General features: G+C 44.0%; 2 protein-coding genes across 4 annotated transcripts in view; one reads left to right on the forward strand and one right to left on the reverse strand.

Moving 5' to 3' along the window:
* Gss (glutathione synthetase) overlaps window positions 1-3,093 on the forward strand; it is a 30,018-nt gene extending 26,925 nt beyond the window's left edge. For both annotated transcript variants that reach the window (XM_055602356.1, XM_055602357.1), the window contains exons 12-13: window positions 1,271-1,460; window positions 2,554-3,093. In XM_055602356.1, the coding sequence (XP_055458331.1) occupies window positions 1,271-1,460; window positions 2,554-2,677 (314 nt within the window). In that variant the 3' untranslated portion in view covers window positions 2,678-3,093. The remainder of the gene's footprint in view (window positions 1-1,270; window positions 1,461-2,553) is intronic.
* Window positions 3,094-3,756: 663 nt separating this feature from the next.
* Window positions 3,757-19,096, reverse strand: part of Acss2 (acyl-CoA synthetase short chain family member 2) — a 42,079-nt gene continuing 26,739 nt past the window's right edge. The window contains exons 3-19 of one of the 2 annotated variants that reach the window (XM_055602351.1): window positions 17,222-17,313; window positions 16,925-17,028; window positions 16,607-16,679; window positions 16,271-16,346; window positions 16,006-16,120; window positions 15,253-15,291; window positions 10,612-10,749; window positions 9,916-10,086; window positions 9,509-9,642; window positions 9,185-9,317; window positions 9,041-9,097; window positions 8,783-8,863; window positions 7,613-7,721; window positions 5,547-5,615; window positions 5,057-5,233; window positions 4,442-4,516; window positions 3,757-4,309 (exon numbers count right to left, since the gene is read on the reverse strand). In XM_055602351.1, the coding sequence (XP_055458326.1) occupies window positions 4,182-4,309; window positions 4,442-4,516; window positions 5,057-5,233; window positions 5,547-5,615; window positions 7,613-7,721; window positions 8,783-8,863; window positions 9,041-9,097; window positions 9,185-9,317; window positions 9,509-9,642; window positions 9,916-10,086; window positions 10,612-10,749; window positions 15,253-15,291; window positions 16,006-16,120; window positions 16,271-16,346; window positions 16,607-16,679; window positions 16,925-17,028; window positions 17,222-17,313 (1,771 nt within the window). In that variant the 3' untranslated portion in view covers window positions 3,757-4,181. The remainder of the gene's footprint in view (window positions 4,310-4,441; window positions 4,517-5,056; window positions 5,234-5,546; window positions 5,616-7,612; window positions 7,722-8,782; window positions 8,864-9,040; window positions 9,098-9,184; window positions 9,318-9,508; window positions 9,643-9,915; window positions 10,087-10,611; window positions 10,750-15,252; window positions 15,292-16,005; window positions 16,121-16,270; window positions 16,347-16,606; window positions 16,680-16,924; window positions 17,029-17,221; window positions 17,314-19,096) is intronic. The other variant, XM_055602352.1, reaches the window with a different exon arrangement.

Consider the following 19,096-nt stretch of genomic DNA (forward strand, 5'->3'; position numbering starts at 1 on the left):
ATTTAATCCTTATGACCATCCTGTAATATAAGAGGAGTTTCTTAAATCTATACCTCTAGGACTTGGGAATGGAGGGCAGAAAATCTATACCTCTAGGACTTGGGAATGGAGGGCAGAAAAAAGGCAGATCCTGGGGCTCACTGGCCAGCCAGTCTAACTGAAATAGTGGGCTCCAGGTTCAGTGAGAGACCCTGTGGGAGGAATTGAGGAAAATACTTCAATGTTGGCCTCTGCATCCACATGTATATGTGTAGGTGAACACACACACAAACATATGTTATAAACTATATTTTATGAGTGAGGTAGGAAGCCATTAAAGTTTTAAGCAGGGAAGGGACACATGAATTATCCAGGATCCAGGTAGGTTTAGCAGTGCTGAAAACTTGCAAAGCTTAGTGCTTCAGCCTTTATAGGTTTACTAGAATGAGAGGAGATATTTGTGACAGAGACCAGGAAAGACTGATAACATTGTCAAGAAGACCCATGTAGAGGCCCACACTAGGATTATGACAATATAGAGCATAGGTGGAGACATTTCTGAGTTAGAAACAGGGAGAGGGAACTCAGACATTCCTGAGTCCTATTAGGAGGAGCAAGTTCAGAAATTCTAGCAAAAATAGATATCCATGCGGATGTGCTGAGTTTGCATTGGGGATGAGTGCTACATGCTTATGATCTAGAACAAAGAGCCTGAGTTAACAATATGGGAGTTAACTTACACAGTGTAGATGAAGCCGTAGAGAATCTCAACATGTTTGTATATGTGTGAGTACCCATGTGTATGCAAGTTCACACATGTATATACATGTGGGTGCCAGAGGTTGACATCCAGAGTCTTCATCTGTTGCTCTCCACCGTTTTTTTGTTTTTGTTTTTTGTTTGTTTTTGTTTTTGTTTTTTTTAAATATTGTCTGTCACTGATCCTGTAATCACCAACTGGCTAGACTAGCGCTTAGCCACCTAGATGGGGAGCTACCTCATCTCCACCTTCCAGTTGCCCAGCCCTGAGAGTGTTACAGATGAACACACCCACACCTAGCTTTACAAGTCTTTGTGCTTGCACAGCACACACTTTACAGGCTGAGCCATCTCCCCAGGCCCAGAGAACCCCAGCATTTAAGAAGAGAAGGAAGCACTCCTGGTGTCTGAGGAGAAGCATCCATAGATGGGGCAAGCCAGACAGAATAGTGTGGTGTGGGCTTTCTTGTCAAGGTGACCTCTCCTTCTCAGAAGCCAGATATGCTCTGTGTAATTGCATGTTTAATTGCAGGTAATAACCTATATGGAGAGGAAATGGTACAAACTCTGGAGCAGCTGAAGGACAGCGAGGAGAGAGCCTCCTACATCCTCATGGAGAAGATTGAACCTGAGCCTTTTGAGAACTGCCTTCTACGGCCTGGAAGCCCTGCCCAAGTGGTCCAATGCATCTCAGAGCTGGGTATTTTTGGCGTCTATGTCAGGTAAGCCAGTCAGGAGCAGCTCCTACTACTTCCCTACAAGAGAGCCAGCCAAGAAAGCGTAGAATGAAACTTGGATGGAGCCATGAGCTGTGGGCTTCAGTTTCAGCTCTGCCGGTTTCCAGCTTTATTACCTGTTTCCATGTCTGTTAAATAAGGCCAGGGACCCAAGATGTACCCAGCCCATAGTGAATCCTGAAAGAGACATGCTTTACAACTGTAAAGGAAGTTCTCTGTGGTACTGAGAGGATTAAGAAAAGATAGTCAACAAGAAGGAATAGGAGACTCCAGGGAGTATGAAAGTCGGGTCCAGCTCTAAACCAATAGGGATTCCAGAGAAAGATTAGAGAGGAAGGTATTCAGTGGCTTTGAAATACTGATTGGCTTATAGATTTGGATTTGAATACTAAGAATCAAGAAGATAGCAGGCATAGTAGTGTATGCCTTTTATCCCAGAACTTGGGAGGCAGAGACAGGCAGATCTCTATGAGTTAGAGGCCAGTGAGTTCCTGAGGAGCCAAGGTACATACATAGTGAGACCCTGTTTCAAATATAGAAAAGAAAAACTGAAAAGAAAAGAGGACTTTGGAATTGGTAAGGAATAAGACCTTAATGCATCTGGCTGCAAAATACTTCAAGGTCAGGGCAAGGTGTAAAGACAGCACATGCTACCTTGCCATACCTTCCACCACTGCCTTCCCCTAGCAACAAACTCTCCCTCTCATCACTTGCAGCATTTTGTGTGATACAATCCCCACCCCTACTCCTATTACTACCACAGGCACCTTGACAGAGAGTTAAAGGAAATATATAGCCCAGACATAAATGTGCATCTGAATCATGCTATATGCTTTTCTCACTTTATTTAATCCTTATGACCATCCTGTAATATAAGAGGAGTTTCTTAAATTAAGGACATTTTTAGTGAGGTTGAGACTCTTCAGAGCTAATAATTTCCAAGCTAGGATGCAACTTTAAATCAGATTCTAAACTCCTATAATTTCTTAAATGTAGTCCCTTTCACTCTGGCAGTCAGCTGGGACCAGAGAAGGGCCCAGGGTTCCTAATGTTATGTCTCCTGACCCCGTTTCTGCAGACAGGGAACAACACTTGTGATGAACAAGCATGTGGGGCATCTGCTGCGAACCAAAGCCACCGAACATGCAGATGGAGGTGTGGCAGCAGGAGTGGCAGTCCTGGACAACCCCTACCCTGTGTGAGGGCACACTCTGGACTTCACCCAAAAGACCTTCTATCCCTTGTACTTGGCATTCCTCTAAACTCTCCTGAGGGGCTCTCCTACCTTATGGGAGCTTGTCTCTTCCATGGACCTCCAGGGTCTTCAGGGAAGGGAAAGTCCTGGGTACCTTCTCTCAGCCTTCTGTCTGAAGGCTGAGAGAAGCTATGATTCCATTAGCAGAGTTCTAGAGGTCCCAGATCTTTGGAGTGTGGGAATGGAAGCTGCTGTGAGGCAAAGGGCCATAAACTCGGCCAAATCTTCATCACCCTCTCACCAACCTTTCCCATAGGTCCTAGTGCCTTGACTTGGGATAACACTGAGTGGCAGGAGGAAGGGGGTAGAAAGGCATAGACTTCCCCAGCTCTGCCCTAAATAAAACAATGCTGATTCAATGACTCACTGTTTCCTGTTCCAAGAGGAGAAGGGCAGCCCATGTAAGGTGGATATTCAGGAAAGGTGACTGGGCTGTACTGGGGTAGGGGGGTCCCCTACTAGTTTCAGATCTTATCCATGAGACCCTAAAGTTCTAATCCTTAGTTACTTGCTAATGCTTCCAGAGGACTGTAGGGTCAAGACAGGGTCCCAGGAAGGAGAACCTTGATGTGGCATCATAGCTGTGAACTGGCTTCAGTCACTCTTGCTTGTCAGCGTTCTTCAGAGTGGAGCTCTGCCTGGTTCTGCCCAAAGGGTTCTGGGGCAGTCTGAAGAAGAGCAGTCCCCTTCCCATTTGCCGTACACATTCAGAGCAGCTAATGAACACACAAATACCTAAGAAAAACAATTATGTTCTTGAGCTCATAAACTTTATTCCTACAACAGTAGGTCTTGAGCACAGAAAGTATAAGAACAGTGTTTCACCTCAGAGTGCCCCTCGTGGGCAGCATTCTGTTCATAGTGCAGGACTAGGAATGTTAACTCCCTTGGCTCTGGGAACAGCATATCTTACTTTTTCAATGAAGCAGATGATATGAGAATCCTCTGGAGACTGAGCAAACTTGCATAGTCTCTAGAATAAATGGGCAGACAGTGCTATCATCTGGCAAGGAATTCAGACTCAGAACAGAGACAACAAAGTATTTATTAAAAAAAAGATTATTCATAGATTCACAGACTGTCATTTCTAAAGGCTAGTGTAGGCCAAAGATAAGAATTGGTGCTTTCTGAGAAAGCTGAAAGGATTAGAGTTACCGCCCTACTTCCAGCTAGGCCCTCACTTAGACTCTGAATAGCTAGCTAACTTTGGTTGAGAACATGGTATTCAAGTCTCTGTTCTGGGTTTGGAGACCTCTTTGCAGTCTAAGAGTACATCACTCTGAGGTTGACCTGAGCCCTGTCCCTTCTGCCTGGCAGTCTAGGAAACTGTCTCCCTATTTTCAGCCAAAGTGCCAACCAGCACTGGCTGATGGTACTCCTGGGTAGGGGCAGGGTGGATGGGAAGAAATTTGGAGAGCCAAGCACAGGGAAATCCTGAACGAGAGTCTTGTTCACTGGGTGGTCAGGCAGCGGTGACTGAAGAGATGACTGATGACGGATGGGTCAGCCACTGTGGATGTATCCCCCAGGTCATGGTCATTCTGAGCAATCTTCCGGAGTACTCGCCTCATGATTTTCCCTGGTAACCCACACACCTCTTATTACTTGGTAACAATGCTCACTGATCCCAGCCCTTTTAAGAACTTTCATCCACACACCTGCCACCACTGGGCTTTAGCCCATCCCAATCCCTGGAGGACTTTGAACCTACCTGAGCGTGTTTTAGGCAAGCCAGGTGCATTCTGGATGTAGTCTGGTGTGGCAATGGGACCAATCTTTTCTCTAACTGTAACCAACAAGTTATCAAGCATGTCTTTAGTGCCTTTAGCCAGACTTCCTCAAGTCATGACTTTATTTCCCCAGCTGTTTCTTTCCCAACTCTTCAGAGTTGTCTAGAGTCATTCTGAGGTTTACAGCTCCCCATTCTCTCTTAACACAGTATCTCTTTACTCCTTTGTTTTATTTTAATTCATGTTCATGAAACTTTGTCGCTAGGATCCTGCTAGAGTTTAAATCCCACCTCTGGCAGCATAACTTTGAGCAAGCAGTTCAACTTCTCTGCACCTGAGGTTTCTTTTCTTTACAACTGGATCTATTTTGTGGTGGTAATTATAGGAATTACATGTGATAAAGCATTTACAGCACTGATGCTGGTAGTGACGCAGAAAAAGTTTTCTGAAAATGTCACCTATTATGATCTCAGTGGGGAGACTAATGGAGACTGAACAGGGAGGCAGCAGTCACCCCTTAGGATGCCCTGGGGCTGTTAGTAATTTGCTGCGACAACTTGCAGGTCCTTCAGTTCCTGCCCCAGGAAGCTCCTTACTCAGTTTCTTGAGTTCCTCGGTGAGGGTGGGGCTGAAGGTGTGGCCATCACACAAGGTGACAAAGCAGTAGAGGCATTCACCCTTCACAGGATGCGGGTGGCCCACCACAGCTGCCTCTGCAACAGCCTCATGTTCCACAAGTGCTGATTCCACCTCTGCTGTACTCAGAAGATGTCCTTGTCAAGAGAAAGGAAGTGCATGAGAGAATCTCCCCTTCCTTGCCCCAGCTCTTGCTCCATTTGTACCCACAGGCTGATCTGATCTGGTCAAATGGCATGCCTCCAAGCATGTCTTGACCTCCCAAGTTCCTCTATCGTGTCATATTCTGGCATGCATTATACTTTTCCTCCAAAACCTGGGCCCAGGCCTGAGTGGCACACTCTGCACACAGCCTCATAATAGGATTGTCCTGCCTCTCTTCAAAGGTTTTGTCTAGGAATTGCTAAAGGAAAAGAGCTAGTGAAATGGGAGGGGATAGTGGACCCTCACCAGACACATTGAGCATGTCATCAATCCTGCCAGTGATCCAGTAATAGCCATCCTGATCCCGCCGGCAGCCTGGGAAGAAATGTACATGTTAAGTACCCTAAAGCAGGATACACGATTTACATGATAAAACTGCCACACCTACTACAGTAGCTTATTGCAATATTTTAACAAGTTTTCCTGCTTCCACTTTTGTTCACCCTAGCAGCTAGCCTCCAAGATGGCCCCACCGATCTCCATTTTCTAGTATTTATAACTTTATTTAGCCCTCTTTCTCTTTCTATAATAGTTCATGTGACCAGCAGAATTTGGCAGAAATGATAGATGTCACTTCTGAGATGAGCTTACTGAAGACATTTTAGCTTCCATTTTAGTCTGTTCTCCCAGATCTTTTGTTCTGGGTGTAGCCAGATGCCATGTGAGTAACCTTATGAAGAGATCCCACCTAAACTCGCTATTCTTCCAGAGGACCAAGGTTCAGTTCCTAGCACCCATGTCAATCACTTACAACTGCCTCAGGATCCTGCCTAAAGCCATGTGAGCCCACATATAAACAGACCCTCTAGGATAAGCCAGACCTTTCAGTGACTACAGCTACAGCTAACAGCTTGATTTTTACCCATAAGACACCCTGACTGAGAACCACCCAACCAAGACACTCAGATCCTGATCCTCAAGAAACTATGTGTTTTCTGAAGCTGCCAACTTTGGGCATAATTTGAATAATTGTAATAAATAAATAATATAACAAATTTCAATTATATTTTTTAGAACATTCAAAATTTCTTTCTAATTACTAACTGGCTGCTCCTCACTGTGCGCGTGCGTGTGTGTGCGTGTGCGTGTATGTGTGTGTGTGTGTCTTATTGAAGACTAAACTGAAGACTTGAGGTATCTCCATCCTTCATCCACCTTTCGGATAGGGCCTTATGTAACCCAGGCTGGCCTCAAATTCACTTTGTATCAAAGTTGGCCCTGAATTCCTAACTCTTCTGCTTCTGTCTCTCAAGTACTAAGATTGCGTTGTTGCTCAGTTTAATGTGGTGGTGGGAACATATTCTAGAATTTTGTGCACACAGAGACAAGTACTCTACCAACTGAGTGCATTCCAGCTTCCACTGTCCTTGGAATAAAATCTAGATTGCTTACCACATCTACACGGCTCTATCTTATCTATTATCTGTCTTTATAACTTAATGAGATAGTCTTTCCCAGGCTTACTTCACTCCAGCCTTACAGGCTTCAGTCCATATCATGTGAATTTCAAGGTTATATCTACTCTTTATAATACTCTTACTGTAGATTTCTCCATACTTGCTTGATCCCTTTTAAATGCCCAGGCCTCTGTTCAAATATCACTCAGAGAAGCCTTCTCATTGAAGGCTTCTATCTCATTGTTTTCTTCATAGCACGTATCTCTACTTATGACTAACTTATAACAATAAGCTTGGTTTATTATTTTTCCTTACTAAAATATGAGCCCCATGAGATAAGAGAATTTGACAGTGTCATTCACAGTAATATACCATGTGCTCATCAGATCAGTGCCTGGTCATAGTAGGCACTCAATAAATACTGAAGGATGGATAAACTGGTAAACGGTGAACAAATGGGAACCAGACATGACACCAAACATGACATAGTCATACCCATTTCTACATGCCCTATCTTTGCCAATACTAGAGTAAAATAGAAGAGCCTCTTTCCCTAGACATCTTTCTGCAACACTCATTTCTCTGTGTGTGTGTCTGTGTGTATGAGTGTATCCACTTGTGTGTGGCTGCCCACTAAGGACAGAAGAGGGCATTAGATTCACTGGAGCTGGAGTTACAGGTTGTGAGCCACATGGCATGGGTGCTGAGACCTAACCTTGGAACTTCTGGAAGAGCAATAAGTGTTCTTAACCATTCAGCCATTTCTTCAGCTCTCATTCCTGCTCTTAGAGACTTCCCCATACCTCTCCTGGGACAGGTACAGACATTGGGATCTATTCCTTTGTCTGTTTTTCACCCCTTGCCAACTCTTCTGAAAGTGGGAAGTGAAGGTATATGTCTTGGAGGGAGGCTCACCATCTCCTGTCACATAGTAGCCAGGGAACTTCTTAAAGTAGGTGGTCTCAAAACGTGTGTGGTTCCCGTAGACTGTGCGCATGATCCCTGGCCAGGGCTGCTTAAACACCTGGGAAGCACAGAAGGTACACTGATTGCATTATCTAGGCTGTCTCACAGGAAGACAACCATAGCATTGCTAACCCTGAAGGAAAATATCCTAAATGCCATGCCTAAGAAGTAAGGGCAGATGACCCTGGCTCAGAATCCCAATTCTACATGACCTCAAGTAAGTGACTTTGCTTCTCTGAACTTCAGGGTCCTCAACTGTAAATAATAAATGCTAAAGTTATTATAAGGATTAAATTAATAGTATGTAAAAATTGTCTAGTACAATGTTCTGGGAGTAATAAGCATCTAGAAAATGTGGGTTTCTTTTGGTTATTACTCAGGAAAGCAGGTTCAGTTAAATGCAAACAAGTCATTTAAAAAGTCATTCACTATATGAGTGAATAAATAATTTCTAATCAATCAGTTCTATGCCAGCAGAATTCTAGGTTGAGTAAGAAAGCTTAGATTCAAGTCATGCCTCTGTTACTAACCTGATCTTGGAAGGGTGACGTGGGATGGGATCTGACAGGTACTAACCCTGAAAACTGCAACAACTAATGTTCATGAGCACTACCAGCTCAGTTCCAGGCTAACCCTCTTGTATGGATTATCTGACTTCATAAAATGTAGGAGATAACTTCTATTATTTATATACTTTATAACCCATTTTACAATTGAGAAAACTACATTCAAACGCAATAGGTAACAGCAGCTTATCTGAGGCCACAGAGAAGGCAGAATCAGGGTCCGAATATAGGCAGGCTGACTCCAGAGCCTACATGATTAGTCTTCATGCTAAAAGATTCCTTTCTCTAGAAATGGATGTCAAAGGAAAAATTGGACTAAGTCTTCCTGACTTCTAAAAACTATCATCATGACTCTTGGAACATAGTCTTAAAAAGCCCTTAAGAGTCTATGTGCCAAAAAGTAAGGTTCAGGGAAGAATCTGGAAGGCTCTGCATTGGTGTCTTTCAGCAAAGGACAAACTCTCAACTGTATTTGTCCTTAGCAACTACCAGGGAAAATAGTTACAGTACCCTTAGCAGACCCTTTCCTTTCCCAAAGATCCCAGGTTCTCACCAGATAGCCTTCAGCTTCCCCTTCCAGCTCTTCCCCAGACTCATTCAGGATTGCAGGTGCCACACCGAAGAATGGGAAAGACTAAAAGCAAATGAAAGGCGCAGTCCAAGAATGATGAGGCAACTGTGACTTGTCTTCCAAGGAGTCCCAAACTCCTCATAGCTCTCAGTCCAGTACCCTACTCTCTAATATGCCAGAAGCCCCAAATCCCATCCCTACCAAGCCCAAGTCCTAGACTAGCAGAAGCACTTAACTCACAGCAGAACCAGGCTTCATGGGTGTGGCACCAGGGAGAGGGGTCAGCATATGGCCACCCTGTGGAAGTCAGAGATCAGGGGTTTGTATCAGTTTTCCTGCATTGTCCCTAAGCCCTAGACTCCTGAATCACTGTATCTTACTCACTGTTTCTGTTTGCCAGAAGGTGTCTACAATGGGGCAACGCTGGGAACCTACGACACGGTGGTACCATAGCCAGGCTTCAGGGTTGATGGGTTCACCTACTGTGCCCAGGACCTGCAAGGATGCCCGGCTATGCCTTTGGCAGGAAAGTGGAAGAAAAGAAAGTTCTGAGTACCACCAGAAGCCAAAACACACATGCATTTAGCATTCCTTTGCTCCCTCCCCTATTCTGAGCCAGGAAGTTGGGACAACAGAAAGAAACTGTAAAAGGGGCAGTGCGTAGTTCTGAAGGGTACCTATGGGATACCGGATGGGGAGGGGTCTCACTTGGTGACAGGTTCATCTCCAAACTTCATGAGCATCCGGATTGCTGTTGGTGCCGTGTAGAACTTGGTCACCTTGTATTTGTCCACAATGCTCCACAAGCGGCTCTCATCGGGGTATGTGGGGATCCCCTCAAACTGACCCCAGTGAAATCTGGTTATTTTTGGCCCTTCCCAATAGTCTTTCCATTCCCTACCAACCCCTCCGGGTTGTGTTTGCCCTTTCTGATCAACCATGTCTTTACCCCTTACTACACAAGCCAAGAAACTTTCCAATAGGACATACAACCCCTCAGGAGTCCTCTTTCTCCAGGAAGCAGGTCCCTGTGTAAGTTTCCATTTTTTAGACTAAGAAGCTTTGGGAGCTCATCACCCAGGAGAATTTTGTTCACATCCCAGCTACTATCTTACCAAAACACTGGTGGCACCATTGGCCAGTGGCCCATAGGTGACATAGGAATGACCAGTGATCCAGCCAATGTCTGCTGTGCACCAAAACACATCCTCTGGGTGGAAATCAAACACATACTTGAACGTTGTAGCCACATAGAGCATGTAGCCTCCAATTGTGTGCACCACACCCTGTGGGGAGAATGAGGCTCAGATTGGGGTTTTGTATCCACCTCTACTGACCAACAAATGGAGCTTGCACAGAGCTGGAAGAAGATTCTTCTTAAAGATTTTAACCCTGCCAATGTCCTTTTTCTTTTTGGTTGGTTTTTTTTGTTTTGTTTTGTTTTGTTTTGTTTTGTTTTAAGACAGGGTTTCTCTATATAATAGAGCCCTGGCTTTCCTAGAACTCATTCTGTAGACCAGGCTGGCCTCAAACTCAGAGATCCACCTGCCTCTGCCTCCCAAATGCTAGGATTAAACAGATGTGCCACCACCACCCAGCGCCAATGCCTTTTCTTGACATCTGTCTCTCTTCCATCTCCTTTATCATACTCTGATGTCATAAACATATACTGACCACTTACATTCTTAGATTGTATATCTGAGTCACCCATATCACTTACATTTCCAAAACTTCATCTAATGGTTTTTGTTGGTCATTCCAAACTTCCTCAGAAACTCACTTCTCATCCCTACACACACACATACACTGACCTTGGGTTTGCCTGTGGAGCCACTGGTATACAAGATGAAGAGTGGGTCCTCAGCATCACACCATTCAGGCTCAAACTCATCCCCTGCCTGTTGCATGAGTTCATGCCACCACAAGTCAACCCCTTCATTCCAGGAGATCTGAAGAGGAAGACAAAAGTGGGCAGGGATGAACTGTGAAAAGTTCAAGACTGAGGCAGGAGACACCCCCACCTGACACCTGCATATAGGGGTACAGAAAAGGAAGGTGGCCCTTCAAGGGTACAATGGAGCAGAGAAAACAGGCTTACTCTGCCATTCTTGTCCTGCCTCTAGCCCAGAACCCCCCTTACCCGGCTTTGCTTTGAGGAATGCCATTCTACTGGCTCTTTCATATCTTGCATTGCCCAGCTGAAATACCACCTTCCTAGAAGACTTCCCCTGAAGGGTATCTGACAAACTCCCATCCCCACCTGTTGTTACTCATCATCCTGCTTTCTTTCCCATCAACACACATTTCCAGTTATTTTGTTTTCTTGATTATTATCTCCCCCAACTAGACAGGGACCTCTCAGAGGGTGGTGGAATAACTGTATTCCCCCCATGGCCTTAGCACCTAGTTTTGGGTCTGACACTCAAAAGACGTTTTTGTTGGATAAATAACTGCATACACAGCCTGGATGCACACACACACACTACAGGACCGTGGCACATCAGCAGGATGTAGACAATCACACAAGTCAGAAAAACAAAATTAGTCACTGCCTACAGGTGAGGGGAACACTTCATTCTGTTAGTTCATAGCAAGAAAACCAAACAGATTTGGGTTCAGGAATTTTTTCCTATGTGTTTAGATCCCACCTCATTCTGGAGGTTCTCTCTGGTGTCTTCATAGAAGCAATAGGGTTTCCCACAGCAGCTCCCACTTGAGGAGACAGGCTCCATTCAGCAAGAAGTTTTGTTTCAAGTTAGTAGAGAAGCACCAAGGTAAATTCCTCTCAGGAAAGGGATAGGCTACTAAGCTTGATTGCCTTTGATAAATCCCAAAGTTTCTCTCAAATCTCTTTTGAAACTACTTTCTTTACGTGACTGTATCACTTCTTTGAAAACTAGTTTTTCTAGTCTAACCTCTGTTGATGAAGATGGATTCCCTAGGTATCTAAATAAGTATACTGGAGTTAGATCTTCTAGCCATATGGCCACAAGAGTCAGTCATTTTTCTTTTTTCTTTTTTATGTGTGTGTAGACATGAGTGGACGTTGGTGTTCCATGTAAACGCAGGAGGTGCCTGTGAAGGCAAGAGGAAGGATCTCCTCGAACTGGAGTTATATGCAACTGTGAGCTTGTGATGTGAGTGCTGGGAGCCCCATTCCCCTCATGAGCTGCAAGTGCTCTTAATACTAAAGCCTTTTCTCTTGCCCCTTGAGGGTTTTTTTTAAACAAGGATAGTTCCTTTTGCCATAAAGGTCTGACAAGATTTTATAAATGTCTAATAATATCAGGCCTTTGATTGTTGCAGGTAGAGAGGGACTAACTAATGTCAGAAAGGTTAGGGGTTAAGTTTAATGACACCGGGCAAAAGGTTAAGATGGTGAGAAATTTTGGGGGTTTTCTTTATCTATCTTAAAGCCCTTTCATAGTCAGTAAATTATTTTGGTTTTACTTTGAGACAAGGTCTTAGGCTTGCCTCCAACTACAATTCTCCAGCCTCAGCATGCTGCGATTACAAGTATATGCCATTACATCTGCTTCCAATAGATTCTTGGAATGTTCAATGGCCCTGGTTGACTGGCACATATAGTGATGTTAAATAAATACCTTTCTTTAATATACAGTCATATACCCTTGTTTTGTGATTATTATTTAAAAAAACCCAAAGTGTCAGACATATACCTTGATAAACTAGGTGACCACTCTTGTTTTTCTGTATTACCTGACCTTTACTCAAAAGAATTTGACATTTCTGAAATATAAGCATTATAAAAATTATCTAAAAGTGAGGAGGTCATAAAAATAGAGGCTGGTAGTGTGGCATACGACTTTAATCTCAGCATGCTGGAGGCAAGGCCTGCTGAATTCAAGGGCAGCCTGGTCTTCATAGAGAGTTCCAGGTCAGTGTGGCTCTACAGTGAAACCCTGTCTTAGAGACGGGCATGGAAGGGGTTGGGGTTGGAGAGACAGACAAGCTGTCCCAGAAAGAAAACATAAAGTACCCTATCTTTTAATGGAAGATCTATAAAAGTTTATGTGTACATTGTCACATGGATTCTTTTTTCCTGTCAAATGAGTGTTTGAGCTGAGGGCATTAATGCTTTTAAGTGGAACTATGTCAATATCCTTTATAAGTGGTGCTGGTCTCTAAATGGTACATTGAATTGTCATAGGGTAAGACACAGTTACATTGTGGTTTGGCAATGAGGGAATTTTTATAATCTTATAACAGTGTTTCTTTTGTGGGTGTCCGTGTGTGTAGGGAGGAGTGGAGAAGGTGTGGCGCTCCAACTGTGGAGCTGATAGTGTGCTTCCGGAAGCAGAATGAGCTGTTAGTGAAGCAAACATTGCTTGTGAATTACATGTGTACTTACAAGGCCCATGGCCTTGAAAGAGGGAAAGGGCTGAGTTTTCTAAAATGAAAATTGAGGAGTTGGCCCTTGTCCTGGGGCCAGAACAGTCTGAGATTACCAGGTATGAGGTATGTGAGAGGCGGATAGAGTTTGTAGGTGGTGTGGCTGAAAAGGATGCCTGCAAACTGTACCCAGCCCTCTTTTGAAGACTGTGTAATAAAGCAGGAGCCTGGAGGTCTGCCAAGGTTTCCACAGCTTTCACTCAGTTTTCACACAAACAAATCTGAACTTTGTGAGACTAATTTAATTTTCTTTTTCTTTCTTTCTTTCTTTCTTTCTTTCTTTCTTTCTCACTCTCTCTCTCTCTTTCTTTCATTCATTCATTCTTTCTTTTTTTGTAACTGATTTCATCTCTAGAAAAAAAAAACCTAGGAGTTTGCTGCTTGAAGCTGAATTACAATAAATTTTATTGTTGTATTTTTGGGGGATTTATTTATTTATTTATTATTTAGCCCGGTCTTCCTTCTAGAAATTGACAGTTTGTCTGATGTTTTTAAAACAGTGACAACACCTGACATATACTGAGTAGTTACTATATGCCAAACACCATATATATAGATAAAATCCTATGAGATAAGCACAATTATAGTCTTTACCTTATATAGAGAAACTGAAACAAGAGAGCTTCAGTTGCCTGAGCTTACACTGTAGCGGGTGGCAGAGACAGGATTTGAACCCAGGTAGTCTGGCTCCAGAGCCAACATTCTAAACCACTACATTTGTTACCTCTTTTAAAAGAAATTTTTATTTGGTTTCTGTTTCCTTCCTTCCTGACTGGCCTGGAATCTGTTATATAGATGAAGCTGAGATCCTTACAGAGATCCTTACTGCCTTTCCAGTACTGGAATAAAAGGCCTGCATTCCCATACCCAGCTTTGACTAAATTTTATAAGGAAAACAGATTCCTAGAAGTCAGGTCGGTGCTCATACTCATGAGTAAGGGCTTATATGTACTAGCATATAGAAGATGTCAGCCCTGTCTCTGACATGAACTCAGTGGCTAGCTCTTTGACCGCCTCCCCCGATGGAGGAGCAGCCTTGCCAGGCCACAGAGGAGGACAATGCAGCCAATTCTGATGAGACTGTATAAGCTAGGGTCAGATGGAAGGGGAGTAGGACCTCCCCTATCCATGGACTTGGAGAAGGGAATAGGAGGAGATGAGGGAGGGAAGGTGGGATTGGGAGGGAAGGAGGGAGGGGGCTACAGCTTGCATACAAAGTGAATAAACTGTAATTAATATAAAAATTAAATAAAAGAAGATGTCAGCCATGGAAGACTGTGAAGATGGTGAAGCTCACAGGAACAGTGCCCTTATATTTTGTTTTAGGGTAGAAACTATATTTTGCTTAATTGTATATCATCTATTTATTACTGACTTTTTTGAAAGTGAAGCTCAGAGAGGAGATAGGACTTATTTGAATATTGGTCTCTGAACTCTGCTCCATACTAATCTCCTTTGAGCACCACCTACAGTGTGACTGTTGTTGAATTTAGTACTTAATTATATTAGAGCTATATATGGTTTATGAACTCCAAGTTGCATATAAGGAATTATGCGTATTTAGGAATCCCTTCTCTGCTGTCCCATACAAAGCTTCTTTTCCTTTTGCAATATAGGTCTTACTTCCCTCTTGATGGTAAAGTCCCAAGATCAGAGCCTGTACCTCCTCCATATGCCTCCTGTCTTTCCTGGCTCTACCTCCTGCCCTGCTTAGTACATAGCATATGCTTTCTGAAAGGTTACCTAGTCCCGTCTCACACACACACACACACACACACACACACACAAAATCTATGCAGCAGGAGTGAACTGATGCCTATTGCTAACTTCAATATCTTTGCTATATGTGAGTTGATAGAGGCAGAAACAGACATTTGATTCTATAACCCTTCAGAATGACATGGATATCAAGGGACCCAGAAACAAAAGGAACAGGCTTAGCTCTGGCAGTAACCTCATTGGAGCAAACAGACAGGGAGCAGATGAACATACAGACAAGCACACAGGGAAGTGATCAAGGGCAGTGAAGAAGTGGATACCTGGGGTCGGATGCACTTGGATTTCTCTTTCAGCTTACCCTGTTAAGAGCCCATGGAATGGAAAGGCTGATGAGCAGGGTCCAAAGATAGAGGTGAAAGAGGGAAGGGTGAATGTTCCCTGAACCCCTAGATGCCTTCTTTCTCCTCAGTCTGCCCTTTCACTAGTCCCCCCAGCGTCTCTTCTCCTAACCCTACTCTGTACAGAACTCTAATATTGACTGGGCTCTCCAATCTCCCTCATCTCACACTAGCCTCTCTAATCCCAACACTACCCAGATACTTCCAATCAAATAATCTGCGTAATCCTCTATTCTTCTGGACCCCAGAATCTACATACTTATGCCCCTCAGAACTGTAAACTGTCGATGAGACTTTCCTACAGCTTTCAGCAGAAATAATGGATCCAAAGCCACAAATGTCACCCATTCAAGTCACAGGCCAATCAGGATGAGTATGTATGGTCACCCCAGTCAGAACATTTCCAATCTAAACCCAAACCTAAGCCCTATGGGTCTTTTATGCCTACCAACCCTCACAGTTTCTCATGCTAAATTACTAAAGCCCAAAGGTCCACCCATATTGAAGGACAAAATCTCCTGCTCTCAGCTGGCTCTCTTAGAGGAAGCTTTCCTGGAACTGTTCCCAGATCTCACTAATATGATAAAGAAGCAAAGGGGAAAAAATAGGAAATTCTTGGGTAGGAAGGGAGAGGGAATTAGAGCCTAAAAAAGAGTGCAGTAGTGTCAGACTCACCTGGACATCTGGACACGGCCTCTTAACTGGGGGAGTCTGGCTGGGGGAGTCATTCATGCCCAGCTCTGCCCGCCCCAGATGTTTGACCACAATGCAGCATTTCACTGGGAAACCCCTGGAGAAAAGAAAAGGCTGACGTATTGGCCTGGTTAGCCAGAGAAGGTGGCAGGATGCACCCATGCCCTTCTAGGTGTATGTAGCAAGGGCAAAGGGAAGCTGGCGGTGGAGAGATCCCGTCAACCAGGTGAGTAGTCAGTAAACTTACTTCTCTCGGCACTTCTCCAAGGACTCATCAGCCAGCTCCTTCAGATTCACAAGTTTTTCCCCCCTGTAGAAGGCATCTTTGGGGAACAATAAACATTCCAGGCCTTAGTATACACCATGCTCCCCAGTAGGCCCAATGTCCATAGGGCCCTTCCTGAATACTTCTTGATGCTGGCTCTTCCAGATGATTTGAACTGACAGAGTCAGCTGAGATAGGGTGAGAAGGCAGGCAAGCAGTCCCTACCCTCCATCCCAGGCAGCCCCAAATCAACAAGCAGAGTGGGGACCAAACTTGAGGTGGAGGAGAGTCTGGAGATTGGATGAAAGAATTAGTCACCTGTAGTAATGAGAAGGCTGCAACTAGAATCCAAGATCCTTTCACAGAGAGACTCTGCAGAGAAGCCTGCAAACTAGGGAAGAAAAAAGAACAAAAAAAAAAAAAAAAAAAAAAAACTGAGGTGGAGGGGAGGCCTAGGGATTGAATGATCAAAAAGGGAGGTTCTCATGAAATTCAGCATCTCCAAAACAGGGTTTCAAAGGATACTGAATAATTGATTGGGACCTATATTTATGATCCTTCACCATCCAGGTCCAATTTCCTTCTCCACAACCCTGTCCCTCACCCTTGGTTCCTTTCTCCAGCCCAAACTCCTACCACAATGGAGTGCAAAGCTCCAAGGCGAGCACATGCCAACATAGCCACCACAAGTTCCAAGATCATAGGCATGTAGATGGCCACTCGGTCACCCTTCTGAATGCCTACAGGAAAAAAAAGAAAGGAGACCATGGACCTTTCTTGCTATTCCTTGCTCCCTCCCACTCAGATGGCCCCTCCCAGCTAATTGTTTCTGTTCCTGTTACCAGATCCGTTCCATTTCTTGTCCTCTTTCCCACCAGTTCCTCAGATCTCAGGGTTAGGTCCTCTAGTTCCTCCCTCACACCCCATACTCACCCTGCTTACGGAGAACATTGCTGAACTGACACACTTGGGCCAGAAGTTCACGGTATGTGATCTTGGTGGTCTCTCCTGGCTCATTGCCCTCCCTGAGATACACCAGAAAGAACATAGCTTTGTTCTCTTATAAATAAGACAGGAACAGTCACAAAATTGCACCTGCTCATATCAATGCCTGATACTCTCCTGTCAGTGAAATTTTTACTATACCTTTCTAAATTTTTTTAATTAGTTTTTAAATTTTATGTGTATGAGTGTTTTCTCTGAATGCATGCCTATGTACCACTTGCATGCCTGTTGCCACCCAAGGCTAGAGGAAGGCCTTGGATCTCCTGGCACTCGAGTTACAGATGATTATGAGTTGCCATGTGGATGCTAGGGATTGAACCCAGATCCTCAAGAACAGCCAGGGCTCTGAACTGCTGAGCCACCTCTCCAGTCTCCTGATAGCACATCTTAAGGTGACTGGTCAGACACTTTGATGTCTCAAGACATTTTATATGCAAGTTTTATGATACTGAGAAGTGTACTGTCTATCTATCTCTGAGTCTTATTTTTTATGTTGACAGAAGGAAGTGATGAGCCCTTCTCTTTTATCCTAACACAAAAGCTGCACCTTGTTGTCGTTGCTAATGCTGAGATATTGTCTCATGCCTGGAACTCCTCACTACCTGTCTCTGCCTCCTGAGTACTGGGACTAAAGATGTATACTGCCAGGTCCAACAAGATAGGACTTTTGTGAAGTATCAAGACTGAATTAAATTCTGGTGTAGTGACTCACTCCTGTAATGTCACTACCTAGAATACTAAGGTAGGAAGTGGCCTCAAGTTCAAGGCCAGCCTGGGTTCCATAGTAAGTTCTAGGCCAGTCAGGATTATAGTGTGAGACCCTGTCTAAAAAAACAAAAAACAAAAATTGAGAAAAAAAAAAAACCCATAAAATTCCAAGCATGATGGGAATCATCTCATTCCCTGCACTTGGGAAGTGAAGGCAGGAGGATCAAGCATTCAAAGTCATCTTTGGCTAGAGTGTTAGAGACCAGTCTAGGTTACCTGACACCTTTCTCAAAAAAGACATGAGGAAGCTGCTGTGGTATCTAGATATGGTGGCGCATGCCTGTAATCCCAGCACTAAGTAGGCTAAAGCAGGAATAGAAACTTGGGGCCAGACTGGGCTACTATGGGAAAAAGTGAGTGGGGAAAGAAATTCTCTTGTTGTTAACTAGGTTAGGGTCTTCACATTACTTGTGCCCCAGTTACCTAAGGAATTTCTTTGAATATAGATTCCTAGACTTCAACTCAGACCTACTGAATCAGAATACAAAATCCAAGAATAATCTTTTCATTTTCTACACTTATTTATTTGTGCATGCATGCATATACACAGAGAGACACACACATGCATGCACACACGCATGCATGTACACCATAGCATATATGTGTAAGTCAGAGAACAACTTGTGAGAATCAGTTCTCTCCTTTCACCATGTGGATGGATACAGGGGGAGTTGAACTTACGTCATCAGGACTAGAAGCAAGCACCTTTACCTAGTGAGCTGTCTTGCCAGCTTAAAATCTGCTTTAAAATAATTTCTAAAAAATTTATGTGTATGACTGTTTTGCCTGCATGCGTGTATATATGTACACTCTGTGAGGGCCTGGTGCTCTCCATGGTCAGAAGAGGGCATTGGATTCCCCTGAAAATGGGGTTATAGAAGATTATGAGCTGCCATGTGAGTGCTGGGAACTGAAGTCTGGGTCTCTGGAAGAGCAGCCAGTGCTCTTCACCACTGCACCACCTTACCAGTCCTAGAATCTGCTTTAAACACACACACACACACACACACACACACACACACACACACACACACA

The sequence above is a fragment of the Psammomys obesus genome, unplaced genomic scaffold (assembly GCF_907164565.1).
Source record: "Psammomys obesus unplaced genomic scaffold, mPsaObe1.curated_primary_1811, whole genome shotgun sequence".
Classification (NCBI taxonomy): domain Eukaryota; kingdom Metazoa; phylum Chordata; class Mammalia; order Rodentia; family Muridae; genus Psammomys; species Psammomys obesus.